The sequence below is a fragment of the Epinephelus moara genome, chromosome 19 (assembly GCF_006386435.1).
Source record: "Epinephelus moara isolate mb chromosome 19, YSFRI_EMoa_1.0, whole genome shotgun sequence".
Lineage (NCBI taxonomy): Eukaryota > Metazoa > Chordata > Actinopteri > Perciformes > Serranidae > Epinephelus > Epinephelus moara.
In genome coordinates, this window is record NC_065524.1 from 23,032,747 (window position 1) to 23,053,299 (window position 20,553).

The 20,553-nt window shown below is 39.6% G+C and overlaps 3 protein-coding genes across 9 annotated transcripts in view; 2 read left to right on the plus strand and 1 right to left on the minus strand.

Annotated features, from left to right (window-relative positions):
- Positions 1–6,194, plus strand: part of zmiz1a (zinc finger, MIZ-type containing 1a) — a 125,840-nt gene extending 119,646 nt beyond the window's left edge. For 5 of the 7 annotated variants that reach the window (XM_050071402.1, XM_050071400.1, XM_050071399.1 and 2 more), the window contains 2 exons: positions 169–4,385; positions 4,423–6,160. In XM_050071402.1, coding sequence (XP_049927359.1) covers positions 169–276 — 108 coding nt within the window. In that variant the 3' untranslated portion in view covers positions 277–4,385; positions 4,423–6,160. Of the gene's footprint in view, positions 1–168; positions 4,386–4,422 lie in introns of all 7 variants that reach the window. The other 2 variants (XM_050071405.1, XM_050071406.1) reach the window with 2 other exon arrangements.
- An 855-nt stretch (positions 6,195–7,049) lies between these two features.
- Positions 7,050–10,159, plus strand: ppifa (peptidylprolyl isomerase Fa). Its single transcript, XM_050071411.1, has 6 exons — positions 7,050–7,270; positions 7,382–7,412; positions 7,539–7,627; positions 7,705–7,801; positions 9,568–9,643; positions 9,735–10,159. Exons 1-6 carry the CDS (start codon positions 7,127–7,129, stop codon positions 9,868–9,870), a joined length of 573 nt encoding a protein of 190 aa, XP_049927368.1. The 5' UTR covers positions 7,050–7,126; the 3' UTR covers positions 9,871–10,159.
- A 1,221-nt stretch (positions 10,160–11,380) lies between these two features.
- The window catches only part of zcchc24 (zinc finger, CCHC domain containing 24), a 48,171-nt gene continuing 38,998 nt past the window's right edge, over positions 11,381–20,553 (minus strand). The window contains exon 4 of the mRNA XM_050071410.1: positions 11,381–18,674. Within this exon, the coding sequence (XP_049927367.1) occupies positions 18,561–18,674 (114 nt within the window). The 3' untranslated portion in view covers positions 11,381–18,560. The remainder of the gene's footprint in view (positions 18,675–20,553) is intronic.

Genomic DNA, 20,553 nt, shown 5'->3' on the forward strand with positions numbered 1-20,553 from the left:
TCTCATCTCTCTGCTGTGTGCTCTGTTTGTGTTTTACTTTACGCTTGTTTACGTGGTTTCAACAGACACTTGAGCATGACTCAAAGTTGCCCAGCGTCAGAAAGATAAACATGTTCTCAGGTCACTCAGCTTCGCCACTCACGGTCTCTCTCTGCCTTCTCTCCACAGCTGCTTCCAGAGCTGGCCAACCCAGACGAGTTACTGTCATACCTGGACCCTCCCGACCTCCCCGCCAACAGCAACGACGACCTTCTCTCCCTCTTCGAGAACAACTAGCCCCTCACCTCCCCTAAAAAAAACCCCTCCTGCACCTACAGGAGTCGTGACGTGTTTGACTGTCCGTCCACAGACACCTCACCGACCTCCTATCGATACTTCAAGCGGCTTCCTATGCTCACGCACGCACACACATACACAGTCTATCAAGAGATGATGTGTGGCATGGGAGCACAGCTGTAAAGAGGCGCCTGTTTGGGAATTTCAGTGGAGAATGCAGGAACGCCGCTCCCTTTTTTCTCCCCACCGCACTCCCCTTTTTGTCCTCGTGTAAAGATTCCACGCACCAGTTCCACCGCCTCTGACTCGAAACACGCCATTTACAGCCATGTTGGCGGGCACTAAAGTGATATTATATATATACATATATGATATTTGTGACTTTTAAACTGAAAACTGTGCAGCTATAATCATCATGTGTAAACAACACGGAGGAGACGGGAGCCGTTGTGGGCTCGAGGTAAAGTGTTGTAGCTTTGTTTGTTTGTTTGTTTGTTTTTTTATTATAATTTTCCTTTTGTGAAAAAAACAACAACAACAGATGTCTTGTAAGAGTGTTTTTATCCTATTTGAAATGTGTTCTTCCAAAACTTTGGCACACGCCATGCCCCTTTGACCTCCCCTCAGACTCCTCAGTGTGTGTGTGTGTGTGTGTGTGTGTGTGTGTGACAGTTGAATAACTGGAACTCATCAGAATCAGAGCACTGAAAGGACGAGCTAAAATGTCCTCGAGTGTCATCAGAGGAAACGAGCGCACATTGTGCAATGTAGTGTGTGTGTGTGTGTGTGTGTGTGTGTGTGTGAGTGTGTCGGTGTGTGTATATATATGTACATGTGTGTATGTTTACGTGTCCTCTTTGGTTTGCCTGCGAGCGTATGTGAAAGACAGCGGGGGAGGGAAAGTTTGAGACAGAGAAGGGAAGGAAAATAGTGAATGAAAGAAAGATAAAGCAGAGCTGTCTCTACGTTTCCTCCGCCCGGTCGTTCTTGTGTATTTATTGTAAATGTTTCGCTCTTCCTCATCAAATTAAGCACCATTTTGTTCACAAGTGCATGTGTGCCAATGGCTCCTGTTGTCTTTGTCCAGCCTAAACGTGCTTGATCAAATAATTTTCTCTCGTCTTTATATTTATTATTTCAAACTCATCAGTTTCTTTTTTAAATTGTCGTCCTTTTTTATGTGTTTTATCTTTGTCCCACATCATTAATCAGAAACATCACCAAAGTTGTCCTATGGTTTTTATAAAAGGGGGTCGGGCCTGAGCAGGATTTCAACATCCTACAGAAGTTTTTAAAATCACTGTGTTTTATATAGAAACGTCTGTGTGTGATTACTCCGATCTTTCCTTTTGTCGTTTTGTTACTGTTGAATTGCATCTTTTTTGGGGAAAAAAAACATCCTGCATGATCCAACAGTGTTTCCAGAGCTGTTGTATATACCCTTTGTGAATACTTTGTGACTGTACAGTACTGTACCTATCTATTACTGGCAACTACATGGTACTGTATGTGTGTCAAGGACTATACGCACACTCACACACACTCACAAACACACACAGAATCCCTTATAACCAGTCCAATATTGTATCCAATTGATCCAAATGCACTCTCACTGGCCTTGTATCGAGTCCCTGTGTGTTTTCATCAGTGAAAAGGAATATTCAAATTGCTCAGCAGGCTAGTTTTAAGTTTTTTATGTGTAAGAATTGGTCAGCTTTAAAAAAAATTCTGTCGAAATGATTGTTAAGCAGCTTAGAGGTCCAAATTTCTCCATAAGTGATTTAATATTATTGGAACAAGTGACCTCGTCCTCTTTATTTAAGTGAGAATGTGCAAAATGTCCTCTGTTTTGAGTCCTGTCAACGAGCTTTTGATGACCATACCTAGCAAAAATGTGGGAATTGTGTATTTTCATCACACTTTATATTGTTTTAAGTTATTTTTTTGTCCAGTGTTTTTTTAAAGTATAATTTGGTTTACACAGTTTTATGCAGTACAGTCAACGAATCTAAAATATACTGTATGTTGTCTGATAAGAGTCCCCCCCATTTGAGATTTGTAATATGTTTGAAGAACCAAATATGGCTTTTACTGATCGTCAGAAATTGATCAAATCACCTGCATATGACACAGTTGAAGGATCAGATGTTGTATGTGTTTGTTTCTATGTTTGTTAAAGACAATGCACTGCCGCATTGGGATGTTTTATTTCCCTACACAGTGTGTAACTGTAACTGCAACCTTTCACGAAATCACGTCTAGTAATCTGAGCGACACAAATTGTACTGTCTGATCGCAGACGCTGGAAATTGAGGATTTAAAAGAGAATGCGATTAATATTGTAAAATGGATTTTGGGGGAGACGAGCTCCTATTTGCATACAAGGGGAGGTTGTGGCAGAGGGTTGGGGGCGGGGTTTGGGATGTAAGGGATTACGTGTATATACTGTAAATGACAAATAGAGACACGTTAACAGAAATGTATTCATTTTCTCCAGGGGGAGTGTGCATAGTGTATTTAGAATTTGTAAAGCTTGCATCCTCCTGTCAGACATTGAATTGGCAAAATGAGTCTGTGTTTGATTGCGTCTGTGCAGACCTCTCTAACCACGCCTGTTCATTTATGGAAGATACTTTATGTGCCCCTCCACGTTGGGGTCTCCGAGAGAAAAAAAAGACATTTTTCCTTTGTGTAATATTAAACTTCTGTGTATTTCTCTATTACCTGTGTACTTTATAAAGGTGCTACAAAATTATTAAAACCTTTTGAGGTATAATTGGGACTTGGAGACGTTGAGCTTTTGGTGGCTCTTAAGGGTTGTTTCCAAATTTACAGTTTGTAAAACACTTTTGTCAAATTGATGATTTTTATGCAATTTGGCGAATATTATGCTATAAAGGTACAATCTGAAGTGATTGGCACAACAGGTGGCAGTTGTCTCTTTGGTTTTGTACATTCTATGTACAATCATTTCATATTCTAAACTGGTCAGAAAAACATTGTGATTTTTAGTCTTGCAAATCTGTATGTAGTTAGATGACGTGACATCCTAATATTTATCTAATAAATATGTATTCAGATGAAACACAATTAATGGCCTTCTGCGTCTTTTGACACACAAAGTGAAACCAGATTATTATATATTCCACAAAAAGATTAAAAAGGTGCCACACAATCCACAAAACACCTGCAGGAGTAAACTATAATTTACAATTACAATAATTTGAAATCATTACACATGTTAATAGTGTTTACAGGCTGAAATAGCACAAAATAACCAACAGGCCTTTTTCACTGAGGGCATTTTGACGTGTCACAGTAGGAAAACACAGGTGTAAATGATGAAATTAATTATGGCTGCTTCAGTTTCATGGTCCTTGTGCATGCTGGCATCGTTAATTAGCTATCAGTAACACCTGTGCTGTGTTCCCACATCAAAATGTCCGCTGTGAAAAGCTGCATTTCAACACTTTAATAATTTGTTAAATCGTAAGCTATTAGTAAAAAGGTCGTTATGAAATGTAGAAAAGCAGCAAGTTTATCCTGGGCTGAAATAAATACTGAAAGAAAGAAGATTAATTCAATTACTGTAGCAAATAATCAGCTTTTTCTGATTAACTGGTGAGTCACAGATTTGTTGTAAATGATCCAAGTAGCTTAACCCTTTGAAACCAGAGCAAATTGGCTTGATTTCCTTTAAAAACATGGGAAGAAGGCAATGAACAAAGAAAGAAGAAATGACCCCCAAAATTAGCAAGAAATTAATTAAATTTTAAAAAAAATAAATAAATAAAAAAGAAACAAGTAGAGTTAAAAAAATAAGTTTAGAAAAAATAAAATAAAAAAAGTTTAAAAAAAAAATAAAATAATATAAAAAAAGGAAATGACCTGGAAAATTAGAATAATGCTCTAACATACTTTTATAATAATGAGAATTATGAATATAGTTTTTGGCTAGTGTATTTTCCTTTTTTTTTTCCCTAGTTTTTTTTTTTCTTAAACTATTATATGTTTTTCCAATTTGTGGGACATATTTTACCAAGGTTGTCATTTGTCTTTTTTCACATATTCTTTGAAAGAAATCACACCGATGTGCTCGGGGTTCAAAGGTTTAAGAAATCACACCGATGTGCTCGGGGTTCAAAGGTTTAAATACTTGCGAAAGGCGTCTGAAAGCTGCACAAGAAAAGTGATGTTGCTCCAGGTTTCAAGGGGTTAAAGTGTTCCAGACAAACAAAAGTTTTCTTACTCATATTTTATTTTAGAGTACCTGAGATCATTTACTGTCACTAATAATACTGATGATAAAGTTCCCTCTGGGTTACAACCTTTGCGACACCTAACGATGGTCAATAATTAGGAGCATCAGCTGAAAATACTGATATCTACAAGATAATACACCTCTCTGTGGTTAGAAATATTTAAAAGAATCATGCATTTGCAGTTTTAAAAATCAAGCAAAGCAACATCAAAGCTAAACTGGACAGAGGAATAATAATGCTGACAAAACATCAGACAAACAGTTACCGACGCTGTGCCTGGACAGACATGAAGGCACAAAGGTTTAGCAGAACGGCCCCTTTGGTCAAATGACTATTCAAATTATATATTTGATCACTGTGAGTAGCAGGAAAACAGCAGTGCAAATCAGGATGGAATATTCCGCTTCAGTACCCACTCCCTGAAATGTAAATATGACTGGCAGAGACAAGCATCGTTATCAGTCATCCCAATAAGAGTAGCAGCTGATTTACTGCCTCATCCGCATGGTCATTTTATCTTTATTGTGAAATTATATTAACAATTTAGTAGATAAATAATATCACCTGACACTTTGACTTGTCATAGCAGGAAAATCACAGGTGAAACTGACAACATTAACGATGGCTCAGTTCCAGTAAGTGTCCCAGTAAGCTGTTCCAGGGTGCGTCCCAAATCACATACTTTTAGTAGGTACTGCAGCTGCCCTTAAGAAGTATGTACTGTTGCATGCAGTATGCACTCAACCGGGACATACTACTTTCTCATAACATGATGCCCTGAACTTTGACCCTCTTGCTTTTATATCTGTTACCATGGAGATAAAACAAACACCACTTACCAAGTTCTCAAGAGACTGCGATCAACCTGGAGAGCTCTACTGTTGTTACTTTTAAATGTGTGTAGTTCAACTTTAAAGTTATAACTGCACAGATTGCAGATTCTAATATACTAGATTTGTGACAGAGAAATTAATCTGCAGTTCTCCGGCAGTTATTTTTATAGTTATGTCCCATTTTTGTTTGTAATATTTATGATTAATGTGTTCCCTTAAACAATCTATATTCCTATTATTACTGTTTGACTGGAACTTGAGTAGAACATTCTGGTATTTTTTGGCATACTGCATTTCACACACTATGTTATGGGACATACTAAATCTTTTTTTGGCATACTATATAGTATGGTATTATGAATATTGGAACACACAGCCAGTGACTCATCATGCAGAATGCCAGGACCTCCCCAAAGTGGAATGCAGCCATCGTTAATGTGATTAAATGCACCTGTGCTTCTCTTGCTATGACAAGTCAAAATGTCTGCTGTGAAAAAGATCTGTCACATGAATAATACACAAAAGAGGCAGCAAAGCGCCAGAACATATAGTTCAACAATAGTTAAAGGTAATGCTAATGCTGTAGGATTCTTTGCCAAACCATTCTTTATAGACATCAACACTGAAATTGTTCATAAATCAAGTTAAAGTTGGGCTTAAAGGTGCAATATTGACCTTGGAAACAGCAGTTTAAATGAATGATTCTCATATACGGTTCACTTGGAATTTCAGTAGCTGTCAACCACATCTCCTGGCCTTCCTCAGTGGATTTCGGGAGATATATTTGCAGACATTGAATATAATATAATAAGTATATTGTCTTTAGTGTATAATCACCTAAAATTAAGAATCGTTTCATTTTAGTTACCCTAGAATGAACTGTTTATACCTACACAGGGAGCGGGAGTTCATCCACAGTGTCCACCATGTTGCAGGGCAATGTTTCTACAGTAGCCCAGAACGGACAAACCAAACCCTGGCTCTAGATAAGGCCATTATATTTTTATGAAAACACAGGTTTATAATGTGAAACTGCGCTAGTCAGTGTTTTTACCAGCTTCAATCACCTTGTCCGTTTGATTTGAAGAGGAAGACACCTCTGTGGATACTTTGGCTCCTGGTAAAAACCTCCTGAACTTCATGATCTCAAGGTATCAGCGAGTGATAGTTAGAGAAAGGCAATGCTAAAGAAATGTGTTTCCTAGTAAAATATTACTCAAGATTCTTGTAGACAAAATATAAATGTACTAAAGACAGAAATTGGTATTTAGTAAAGCATTTCCCCCCCTCTTTATAGATTTTAATGCTTAATTTGTTCATAAATCAAGTTAGAGGTGCAATATTGACCTTGGGAACAGCAGTTTAAGAGAATTATTATAAATATTCTCATTTAAGGTTCACTTACTTGGTATTTCTGAAGCTTTAATCACATTGCCTGGACTTCCTGAGTGGATGCAATTACTCCGTTGTCATGGAGACATGGAGAGTAAAAGTAAAACTGGTCATATGATAAATGGCCATACATTTAAAAAAAAAAAACAATAGAAAGCATTTATAAAGTGGACTTAGTGTGAGTTTTTTTTGTGTGTCAACCTAAATAAAGTTATTTTATCATTTTATTGTTCCGGAACTTTCCACGCGGTGTCGCTGTTTCACCACCGCGCGTTCCGACAGTCAGCCCGTGACGTCACATGCAAACAGCACTAGCTCCCATGGCCTGCAGGTCCTCCTCACCCTGTCAGCTGAGCAGCGACCATGTTACAAATAAAAAACCGTATCAAATACAGCGGGCCGGGGGTCGCCGCCGCCAGGCTGCTGTCCTCCGGTCCCGCCAAGAACCCGGTGGTGTTCCTGGACATCGAGGCGGACGGTGAGCCTCTGGGAAGGATCACTATTGAGGTAGCTAGCTAGTTAGCATTAGCCTGCAGCTCACCTGCAGCCTGTCTCACAGCACTCACACCTGTACAGATAAAAGCTCTGTGTTGATCCATGATTTGTTTTATCCTGCAGCTGAATGCAGATGTGGTGCCAAAGACTGCAGGTATGTTTTTATAAACTTAGCTGCTGAATCTCAAGAGTTACATCTGTTGAATTCATCATTCAAACAACCAGCTTTTAAACACTTGTTATAATATTTATATAATAAATAAGAGGTTTAAATTCACAGCAAACTTCAGGGCCCTGTGCACCGGTGAAGCTGGCTTTGGGTTCAAGGGCTCTGTGTTTCACAGGATCATACCTGAGTTCATGTGTCAGGTAAGTTTCAAAGTGAAGATGGTGCATGTGTAATAAAGTGTTGCCATGTGTGTCTGGTGCTGTGTTTTCTCTTACAGGGGGGAGACTTCACCCACCACAACGGCACAGGAGGGAAGTCTATATACGGGAAGACATTCAGTGATGAAAACTTTAAATTAAAACACACTGGTCCAGGTACGTCTCCACAGCTTAGATTATATCTCTCTTTGCATTCTAGGCCATCATTCTAGGCCATCATTAGTCAACTAATTGAATAGCAGCTTGACAGATAATCAACAATTTTGACAGTGAATTATTAAAGGTCCAGAGTGTAGGATTTAGGGGGATATACCGGCAGAAATTTAAAATAATGTCAGAAGTATGTTTTCTTAAATGTATAATCACCTAAAATTAAGAATCAGCATGTTTTCATTACCCTAGAATGAGCCGTTTATATCTACATAGGGAGCGGGAGTTCTTCCATGGTGTCCACCATTTTGCAATGCTGTGTTTCTACAGTAGCCTAGAACGGACACACCAAACCCTGGCTTTAGATAGGGCCATTCATGTTTTTATGTCGGCCACTGTACTTAACAGCCTCTTCATTACAAGCTGGACAGCATCAGAAAAACACAGATTGTTCATGTAAAACTGCTTATTAAGTTTTATTCAGTGAAATCTTCCTGAATGTCATGATCCTAAGGTTTTAGAGAAAGAAGGCGAGCACACATTAGCAGGTGTGCGATAACCCCAACAGCATCAAAGAAACACTGAACGTGAAACTGCTTTATTTAGTATTTTTAACTGGTTTTAATCACCCGTGGTCTCATTTATAGAACAATGCATAGGATCTGTACAAAAAATGTATGTAAATGGTGTTCGCCACAAAATATTTGCCAATTTCTGCAATAAGGCTTCCACTTCACCATCTGCATCACCAGTTTCCTGTCTCCAAAATGTTCATAAGCATGGGTCCAAGTTTCTCCCATCAAGTCTGTTTTTATAGGTCACAGTTTTTGCATGAGAAGTGGCGTATGCCTCTTTCAGGCCTTGTTTTTGCGTATGCAATGTTGAGAAATGAGACCACTGGTCCGTTTGTTATGAAGAGGAGAAGTCCTCCCAGTAAAAACCTCCCGAACAATGAACACTGAAGGAATCCTAACCAGCAGTTCACACTTTGCACATAGGAGACATTTCAGCTGGTTGGAATCTTCAATCATCCCACTAAATCCTACACACTGATTTCTTGATTTCAGGAATCTATTTAGCAAAAATGCCAAGCGTTCTCTAATTCCAGTAACTGAAATGTGGGGATACTTCTCACTATTTTCTGTCATTTTAAAAACTAAATGATTAGTCAATAAAAATAATAAAATCAACAAATTAATCTGAAAGAAAGTAACTGTACTGCAGCTCTGTTATGTAATGTATGTAATGTGTGTCACTTCCCTCGCCTCTTTTATTCCTCTTTACTCTTTATTTGTTAATCTGTGTCCTTTATAATGTTTTATACATTATTGCTCTGTAAAGCACTTCGAATTCCTCTGGTGTATGAAACCTGCTCTATAGATAAAGCTGCCTCGCCCTGGCTAACAGTAGCTGCCTCTCTCCACTAGATGGCAGTGCCTAATTTCATGCAGCACTCAAACTACTGGTTGTATAGATTTTGCAATCCCCAGGTGAATGACCTACTTTTTAGCGAGTCAGCATGCACCAATCAAAATAACTTCTTTCTTGAATCAACTTAATCCACATGCTGATTACTTGGTGCTTTATTTTAAAGTATGGCATTATGACAATTTGAGTTATAGAAAAGACAAACAGGCCTTCACCAGTTTGACACAGACTCACGTCAGGCTTCTCTTATGCACCAGTCTGGGTCAGTGATAAAAGGAGGTCAAGATCTTGTTGACTGCATCACATATAATTGATTTACTCATAAGCCTTTCCGCTCTCTGCAGGAACACTCTCAATGGCAAATTCAGGTCCGAACACCAACGGCTCCCAGTTCTTCATCTGTACGACGAAAACTGAATGGTAAATACTTTGCAGTCAGCTCTGCTGCTCACAGTCTCACCAAATTCACTTACCAGGTGCTGAGGTCATTTCCTGTCTCTTCTCTTGACAGGCTTGACGGTAAACACGTTGTGTTCGGTCAGGTGAAGGAAGGTATGGACGTGGTCACCAAGATGGAATCCTTTGGTTTGCATGACGGTGGTGTGATTAAGAAAATTGTCATCACTGACTGTGGTGAGACTAAATAACACTCAGGGTGACACATGGACTTCTGTCGGATGACTCGGCATGCAACACTTTGGTGTCTATCTTTTATCCCGAGTTAGTGACACTTTCAAGGAGGGACTGTCTCGGGTGATTCTCTTCTTCCCTCTGATATTTCTACTGTTGATATGATGTTCGAAGAGATGTGGCTTTTCTAAATCTGAACATGAGCCATCTCCTTTGTGTACAAGCACTAAGGTACCCACTATGTAAAATATTCTTATGGAGCAATTACTTTCCATTTACAGCCAAATAAAATGACTGTTTTCAGATTTTACTAGCTCTGGTCTCAGTACAGGACATTTGCTCTCATGTGCCACCAACCCTGCTGCTTTTAAAGCTTCCTGGAAGTGAGCCAGCTGCTTTTTTTAGACGCCGGCTCTCCAGTGCAACCGACTTCCTGTCCATCAGAGCAGGATGTGACATCATGTGACATCCACCTACAGTGGAGCTGAAATATCGCATGAGTGCAGCTGACAGATGATATAACTGCGGGCTACAGCTTCATCGGACACGGTGAATGCATTTGATTTAATCCGCTGGAACCATAAAGGAACCTGAAAATGTCTTTAGCTTGTATGTGGGCTGCTCTTCCTTCGCTGGCTCTTTATTTGAAAGGCAGAGCGTCTGGAGGAGAGACAGAGAAAAGGAGGCCAGGACATGTCTGAGAGCCAGAGACTGGGTGGTGCTGCTTATCGAGCTAATACTTTATGAAAGTAAATAATGAAGCGACGTGAAAAAGCAGCTCTTGCCCCTAAATGAAACCATATGCGTGCTGACCTTCCACCGTTTGTTTGAATTCTCAGATTACATTGTTGCTATAGAGACTTCTTAGCTCTCGCTGTGTTTGAGCAAGAGATGTTGTAACAAACTTGATATAATTTGGGTCCCCACCCTCTGGTTTAGTTTTAGTTATTTGGAATGCATGGCCAATATTGTGTATGGAAACTTGGCTCGGGAGACGGCGGTGCTGTGGCCAACGTTTAGTACACATGCAACACAATGACATCTTTACAACTGGTACAAGCTGGTTTCTACGGCTGTAAACGTCTCAATTTATCACACAGCACCGATGTCAGCCGGTGTCCTTTTTCTGTGTTTTGGTTTTCCCGTCCGCAGTTTGTCCGCAAAGTGTTGAAATCAAGACCTGTCAGCTGGATGTGTCTGTTATCTTTCAGCACTTTCACGGAAAGTGAAAAACAAGTTTTACATGCCCCCCCCTCCTCTGCATTACACAACCACCATGAATAATCCATTAAAAAACCTCTTTATCATAATCTATACGCTCCGGGTTGCATAAGTCTTGGAGCCCAGCAGAGACACACTGATGATGAAAACATATACTCGCAGCAGAATATTCTACAGGACGGGAGCTCTCAGAAAACAATGTGTTGCTCTTGGCTGAAATCAAACTCCACAGCGAACACCTCCCAGTTACTGGTAACAACAATTCAGCGGAGGACCCAAACAAATGAAACCACATAATCCAAGCGCTCCTAATTCAATATGACTTTAATTCATCAAACTCTCGACAGCACTAAAGCACTAAAATGTTTTCCCAACTAACAAATAAGGCACATTTTGGAATGCCGTTTCATGGACATGAAAAACAGACCTGTGGTCTACTCTCGAAACCATGACTGTCCTTGTTTCCCCCAAAAAATCATTGTCTTCCCTACCTCACGCCTGTGTTCTGTCCAATTCAAATATTACATTATTGCAATATTGCAATACAAACATTGACAGTAAAGAATACAAACATAACTTTTCCAAGATGACCACATAAGTGTTAACACATTACATTCAGTAAATATGTATTATTCGTAGAGGCTACACTAGCGGTAAATGAAATACTTCAGGACTACTAACAATCAGAAGTTGCTGATAATGTTAAAAACAATATGTACTGTAGCAAACTATTTAAATAAGTATACATTGCACAAAATAATGTTTCATCCAAAACCAAACACATGCACATGCAAACTCTAAAATAGTTCTTTGTCACACACGCTTTCTTGACAAAAGTATACACTCCCCTAAACTACTAATAACAACGTAACATCTTATAATAGTTTCTTGTCATTGCTGCTTTAAGCAAACTACATCTCACAGTTTATCGTGCTTATACAGTGGTGAGTATCCGTCACTAATTAAGAGGAAAAAAAAAAAGATTTCTGCATGTTAACACAATACATATCTTAATAATATTGTTTACAAAATGAATACATGCGACTGTATGGATGTAAATGGCAGCTCGTAATTAGTTACATATAGCAACTGAATAACATTGTGGGTTATTCAACACTGATAACATCATAAAACCAAACACACAAAAAATACAATGGCTTATAATTGAGAAAGGGTATTAATTATGTACCAGCGTTTTTTTTCATTTCATAATATTCTATGTAGACATCAATATTTCCTTCTTAGTGTAACTTTGTTGCATATTCTATACAAAAAGTGTTGTAAAAAATCTTTCCATAAATATTTCTGCAGGATAAACCCCTCAGATTATTGTAAAACATAAAGAAAAAAAAACTCCCAGCTTTGTTTATTTCTCAGCAATAGGCCCTTCTTCACACACACAAAAAAGCTTCAATATTGCATAACACTTTAAAAGAGCTACTATCCTTGATAATGATGGCCATCAAATATATACATAACAACAGTCTTTATCTTTGTCAGGGATTTAACTCTTGAGTTTTGCAGATTGCTTTAAAATTTTCAACATCTAAGTGTTCCAAAATACACATCTCATTCATAGAAAATAACAAATTTGAACTGAAAAGGTACTAGAAAAGTCAAGTATATGAAATTCAAGACATTACGTCTGAAGGCAGATTTCTTTTCTTAAAATGTATTGTATCAACTGCTTCCATTGGCTCTTGATTTGCCATTTAAAATGGCCTCCTCAGATCATGTCTCTGGGCTGAATCAAACTCTCTAACAGGATTTCTCTTTATTCTGCCAGAACTCGGTGAATCACAATAACATTGTTACTTGTTTATGAGGTTAGTTCATAAGGCATCATTGGTATCCTTTCATTACAGCCACACGGTATGATGTGGACGATAGATGTAAAGACCTTTTTAGGTTAATGTCATCACACAGAGCAAAAAGAAAGACGATGTTAACAGTAAGAAAAATGGATTGTTCCCAGCTACAAGGAGAGTCTTTCATTCAGATTAGGTCTCTAACTTTTGGTGATAAAGATACGCAAATTCCTTCCTTTAAACGGAGCACTCCACCAGTTTTACTCGCAAGGTTTACTTTACTCATCACAGGGAGTACGAGTTGTCTTATGTCTTCTGTAGCTCTGGAGGAGCTTTGTCAAGTCTCAGGCTACATCCACACTAAAGTCAGTTTCTCCTATCAGTGTCCGGAGAATCAGGTCCAGACATTGTCCAGAGTTTCCCGTTCACACATGCTTCACACAACGGGAAATCGTCCGTGTCAGAGACATTCACACCTACTGGGAAGACTCTGTTTGGTTTGGGCGAGGCTTGGTGCCTGGGTAGAGCGTGCCGGAGGCAGGACACGATGAGGATAACACCATGGTCACATATCTGAGTCTTGTGCTGTTTCTTTAATTTGTCTGACAATTTCGGCTTCAGTCTTTACCGACAGAATTTACGAAGCATGTCATCTCTTCGGTCACGCATTTTCGCTGCCATTTTCGCGTAAATGACCCGTCTTCTTCACCCTTGTATGTTTTCTTTCTTCTAGTTTTGTGCAAGCCTCATGATAGAAGCATCATCGATGAACCCATTCTGCAGACTATTACGTGCTCTATTCACACATGGGCTCAATTGGACATTACACGGATTTTGTTCTAGGGAGCTGGGAGGGTAAAATCTGTTTAATGTCTGATTCAACTGATTTGGACGTCTATGATTTTAGGGCCTGTGTCAACATGGCTTTTTTTCCTCAGCGCCAGCGTCTTCTTTATTATTTTTGTTCCCAGTTGTTCTCAATGAGTAGTGGCACGGTGGTACAGTGGTTAGCACTGTCACCTCACAGCAAGAGGGTTCCAGATTCAAATCCAGGGTGGGGGGTTCGGTATGGCGTTTGCATGTTCTGCCCGTGTCAGCGTGGGTTTTCTCCGGGGTACTCCGGCTTCCTCCCGCAGTCCAAAGACATTCAGGCTAATTGGTGACTCTAAATTGTCCATAGGTGTGAATGTGAGTGTGAATGGTTGTCTGTCTCTATGTGTCAGCCCTGTTATAGTCTGGTGACCTGTCCAGGGTGTACCCCGCCTCTTGCCCAGTGTCAGCTGGGATAGGCTCCAACCCCCCCCACAAGCGCCATGCTCAGTATCTTTTTTCAGAGCACTTTGCCTCAGATTGGCGGGCGGACACTGGATGTTGCTGGTGAGTGTTCTTTTATCATCGTTAGCTTTGTAAACTTAAAGTAAACTGTGTCAACCCTCTGTTAACGTAGCATCACGTTAGCTACCTAGCTAATGTTACTGTCAAGATATTGTTTGTTTTTTATGAATCGCTGGGATGACGCACTCTGTCAGTGCTTTTCTACTAAAAAAAACCCACTGTGGACACATGCCCTTGCATATAGCTCTTTTGGGTAATGTCTAGAAGATTTCAGGTTTGCAGTGCATGTGTGAAAGGGGCTTAATTCAATTTGATTTTAAAATTAAAATGATTTCCGCACACGAGCGTTTTAGCACCATTTCAGAAATGATCGCCATCAGTAATAACAGGTTTACAGTTGTTTTCAAAAGTCTCTGTTTTAGGGGTTCGGAAACACTGGAGTCGTGCAGACGCTCTGCAAAAATGTAGCAGAAGTAGTGCGTTTTCAAACGAAAGCATATTAGTGTGGATGTAGCCTTAGAAAATAACCCTGGTGATGTCATAATGGTGTCATCACGCTTATCTCAGCTTGGGCTTGGAGACACATTTTTAACAAAAAGCCTGCGTTACAAACTGGGGATTAAGAGTCTGAAAGATTGGGGCATTCATCAGGCGGGGGAAGTCTGCTGAAAGATGCTGTTGAGTTGCATTATGGGAAAGGTAGGATCCAGCATATTTGAAGCTTGAGCCATACCAGGGAATAAAGATATTGTTATCTCAGCCTCTGCTACATTGATATCAGGTATTTTTGTGTCTCTCGCAAGCCTTCCAACTTTGTGGATCTGCTCTGGAGTGCCCCTTTAACTTCACAGATGGAATTTAGCTAAATTTCCCAAAACTGTAAGGTACCATAATCAGCCACTACGAGCTCTCCCACTGAGGCCAGCGACCATGTATATTTTTTGACAAAACCCACAGTTCCTTTGATAAACACAACTACAATAGATAAAAGAAACAAAGAGTGAGGTCCACAGTTTCATGCGCGACTCCGGTCTGTTGTGATGATCGACTAAGAAATAACATCTTTGTGGATATTCCATGACAACAGACCGCAGTAGGATTGTTATTGCCAGCTGGAAATGCTGTTTCAGCCCGTGCCTCCAACTCAGCAAACTGTGTTGAAGCGAACACCCACCATGCCAGTTCAAACTAATAGAGGAACTACATCAATTTCTTGTCCTTTGTCACATCTTGAACCTGCATTAAACTTACTATGCATCACAGTTACCACATGCACTAAAACTGCTCTGTCTCTGGGCCTACCCCCACTTGACTTTTCCCAATTTCAATCGGCTTCCTAGTCCTGATACTTCAGAATGATTTAAATCTTTTTAAGGCACGTACAGTATGTTACAGTATAAAATATATAGTCAACCAGCTTTTATAAGGCTAGAAATACAGTACATATACAATAGTTCACAATTCCTATGCTAAGGTTCCTTGAAAGGCAGGTTTCTATAAGTCAAAACTACATTACTTTCCTCTGTAGTGCTTCAGATATGCACTGTGATATATGTAAACAGGATGTGTCCTTCTCTCTCTTTAAAGACATTGGTTTATAATAGTAGGCACTTATATTCATAAAAAATAATATAAGTCTAAACTGAATTCATCATCACTTTCTATATATCCTTAATTCTTCAGCATCAACACTTCACAATCAGCCCTCCAATATCAAATCTTATTTTTCTCAACCAACCTGAAAATCATTGCAGTTCTGCAAAACTTCACTTCCCTCTCGACACTCTTTACACTGCATTCGATTGTTGGACATAGTTTTTAAGGGTGCAAGCTCTTGGAAAGTTTCTGTTTAGCTTCATTGATTCCACTTTGGCAGCCAGGCATCAACTGGCACTTAAATGTGAACTAAAATGTCTTTTTGATTCTCTGTCAAACCAAAATCTGCTTTTTTATTTGACTAATTTGAAGTTGGAATCTAATCAGAGTGGTTACATCTAATCATAGACTGTATATAGAGATGAACGGCGTGACAGGTCCCCAAAAGTGAAGCCAAAACATCTCGACAGCCCCATGGTGGCTGGCTGCAGAGTAATGCGGGATTTATACTTATGCATAAAATCATCCCCGTACCTACGGACCCTATGCTGTAACCTGATGTGCACCTCCCCAGAAATGTAACTACACGTTGCAGCGACGCAGGCCTCCTGTCTATTTTTGTGAGCAGAAACCATTTCCCTCAGTGGAAACAAAGCTTTTATATACTTTAATTTCACAGATAAGAAACAATAAATTGTGAAGACAATTAAACCTACACAAAAATAGCATCTTAAGTCTCTTGTGTGATTTATCCTGGCTTCACATGAGTGGAGAAAACGTCCGCTAGTCCCTAGGCTAATTTATACAATGTAAAATGCCATAGGCTTGTGCTAATAACGTTAGCATGTTATATTTATTTGGAAAACATGTTTAGTATAAGACAGTTGTTTTGTCTGTGAACATTGTGAGTTGTAATAGAGCTGAATTTTGTAACGTTACTTTTTTTAAATGTTGCTGTTGTCCCTGGCTTCATATCCTACAGAAAAAGTCTGCTAGCTGCTAGGCTAATTTACACAATGTAAAATGCCATAGCCTTGTGCTAAAAACATTAGCATGTTGTATTTGTGGGGAAAATGTGTCCAGCTAAAGACAAATGCTTTGTCTGGGAATGCTGCGATTTATAGTGAAGCTGATTTGTGTACTTGTGTTAGAAATTGTAGCTATTAAGCCATGTTTAATGTGTGTTTTGAATCAACTAAACTTTATAGCACTTCACAGAAAGCACACAGCTGACTAGTTTTTTGGAGGTGTAACTGCAGAGTGACACAAACACACCACCGCACAAGTATGAAAGCTCACAACGGCGTAGGCTCTGCTTAGAGCTGATGCACAAGTATAAATCCCCCTTAAGTTTGGTTTTAATTAGTTATTTGATGCTATAAAAGGGGGGTTGACTCACAATTGAGTCAGATGGGTATAGAGGCGGACCGTAGATACTATGGCTACATTTGCATATCGCTACAGTGCGGACTCAGGCTCCAAATGACGTCACCAGCACTAGATGGCAGCGCCAGTGTCGGAATATTTTGGAAGAAGTGGATAGAAGTCGCTCATCTTTATAAACAGTCTATGGGCTTTACGTCTGAACACTTAAACTTCTAAAATTCTGTTTTATAATTGCAATCAAAATGTGGCAAGCAGTTGATTTTTTTCAAGTGCTTTGAAAAACTGAATATTCAACTCAAACTGCGTGGACGGCAAGATTATTGTTACTAAAACTAGAGCTGTTTTCCTTCTCAGCTGACCTTCTTGTGATTTCAAAATTAACACAACTTACCTATCTAACATAAACACCTATCTAACACTATAGATAACTGAGAATTTGTGTGGCAACAAAAATACTTCAGGGAGGGTGAATGAAACCTTATCTGTTAGCAACGCACTAAATCTAGAAGAGGAGCGACTGAACCTACAGTAGTTTCTAAAGACACGTGGAAGCAGTTACACAATAATGTGATATACAAACATACAAAAACATTTCTTTATGTCCCAGTTAAAATTCAAATTGCACACTAGACAACAAGAAAATAAATAGGCCAAATGTAAGCTAGGGATGTATGGCACATTGTCCCTCAGTTAATTCACAGTTAATAAGATGTGCTGTTGACCCAAATACGGCAAGACATCAAAGGCCTCGAATACATTATACCGTCATGAGAGGCCCGGGTTAAACGTTCGTCACATTACCACACACTTCACTTGGCAGGGAAATGGAAGGCAGATCTCTGTAAACACAAAGCCAACAAACCCCAAGGTGAGGTAATCTATTGAGACCAATACTGTCAGTGACTCAAATGATGCTAATTCATCGATATATGATTAGCTGTTGTTAAACATCAGGTTGGATCAGTGGGGTTATGTGGTTTCTGATGCATGAGGCACAAAAAGTCACTGATTTTGGCGAGTTTTTGCTTTTGATGAAGAGCACTTTTGAGAGATTGATCCTAAGTTAACATCTCATTCCTGGATGAAATCTTCAATACTGTCATTGGGAAAAAAGCATAATGATTAAAAATCCACGGGTGGTTGAGAAGAGGGACAGGAAGGATTAGAGCTACTGTCTATATTTGAGGCATCTGAGAGAAGGAGGGGAAGACGTGAGGAGGAAAGGACGCCATGCTGTGTGCAGGGCAGGGATGAGGGAAACCTTGATGTAAAGGGAGGAAGTTAACAGCCTTGATGGAGAATGAGCAATAGGACTTGGGACACAAAAGTTGCTCTCTGACTCTTTCTCTGATTAAAGATGATTATTGCACACGGCGGCAGTAGTAGCCCAGGACTTTACATTTCTCGCACAGGTGTTGCGGGTGCTCCTTACTCTGGTCAGACACATCCAGGCCGTCCGGCTTCTCTAAGGGGCGCTGAGGATACAAACAGAGAACCAATAATGAGTCATATTAAACACTGAAGCGAAGCAAGGAGCACACATAAACCTCTGAGTTATGCAAGCAGTTTCTTTGGCACCAGATCCAGCTTAGCTATACTCCTAACTACCTTGGCCTCCAACATTACGCCCATATTCTTCAGAGCAGACGTGTTCTAAACACAATTAGTTGCAGAGATATGGCAACACACCATCAGCTCTGGAAACTTTGCAGCACACTTTAACAACCTGGTATTAAAGAAAAAGATCCAGTGTGCATTTGATCATGATGGCCCGTATGGAAATATGAGCACACTGCTACGGCAATGGCTTTCTTGGAATCATTATCGAGGACGAAGGGGAATCTATCTGGGCCAGCACGTTTCGAGGTTATTTTAACAATCTGTCTGGAAAATTTTATTTCCCATCTATTGTTCTTTTCTTATTTGAGCTCCTTTGCAAAACGGCTATTTATTCCAAGTGGTCTAACTAAAGGAAAGCAGGTTACCATGGGTCACTACAAGGAGATATTTCAGTCGTCCACTAATGAGTCTGCCAGGAAGTGTTGAGACTTTACTATCGGCATGTCAAAGACATAAGGTCCTTGAGGAACGCTGGAAAATCTGATGTATATTTTATGGGGTCCCCTCAGCTGTAAGAAGGAGCTGGGTTCAAGCCCCTGTGCTGCAGGCATCTTCCCTGTTGAAGTGTCCTTGAGCAAGTAGCTGCAGTCTGAGTTCTTCCCATTTGGAGAAAGTTAAAGGGAATGTTCCCCTTCAGCTATCAATGATGTATAGCTTTATGTGGTATTTCTGTTTGGCAGAGAAGCAGGAATTACATGAAAGAATTTTTTGGTTTCTTTGAATCAGGGGCACAGTTTTGGTTTAAGGGGTGTTGGGGACACAATAGGGTTCTTTAACCACACACACAAAAAAAATGTGTAAATGCAACCTAGTGAGAGGTTTTTAAATACTAGCAAGCCAGAAATATGCTAGTACTAATCAGTCAAAATAGCTCTTGAGCTCATTTCTATTTTCTTTGTACTGTGCATAGATGTATAATAACTCCATACATGATGGCAAGATGGCGCCTATTTAGTCCCAACGGAATTGCCGTCTGGTGCATATGTATTTCTCCCACTGGCTCCGCCTGCGAGTTCCCGCAAAGCTCATAGACTTTACATTGTGATGACGTCACAGATTTATTTTTAAATCGCTTTTCTCAGCTTGAGGAAAGTTTTACAAATATAAAACCTCCATGGCTCAAAAATTCATAATAGAAAAAGTCGGATTTACAAATGTCACTTTTATAATGGTGGTCTATGGCAAAAAATGCCTTTTGGGTCCAATGGACACTTGAGGTATTGCGAAAAATTGGAACCAAGGCTGAATGGCATTTCTGGGGGCCAGGTATTGTTACATTTACCTACCTCATGGCATTTTGTGCCCAGGATTTTACATCATTTTATTAAATTAAGAATAATAGAAATGGGCAAAAAAAAATCTCTGAGCTAGCAAGCCTGCTAATTATCATTTAACAAGCTTTAATTGTCAGTTAGCATGTTTGTTAGCTTTATTGCTAAAGGGGCTATTGATTGAAAACAGTCATTCTTTTGTGAGTTATACTTCTCAAATAGACGCTGTACCGACCGTACCCTATGCTGTAGCCTACGCCTTAGCCTGACTTGCATCTCCCCAGAAATGTAACTTCACGTTGCGGCGACGCAGACCTCCTGTCTATTTTTGTAAGCTGAAACCATTTCCCTCAGTGGAAACAAAGCTTTTATTTATTTTAATTTCACAGATAAGGAACAATAAATTGTGAAGCCAATAAAGCCCCCAAAGCATTTTAAGTCTTGTGTGTGATTTATCCTGGCT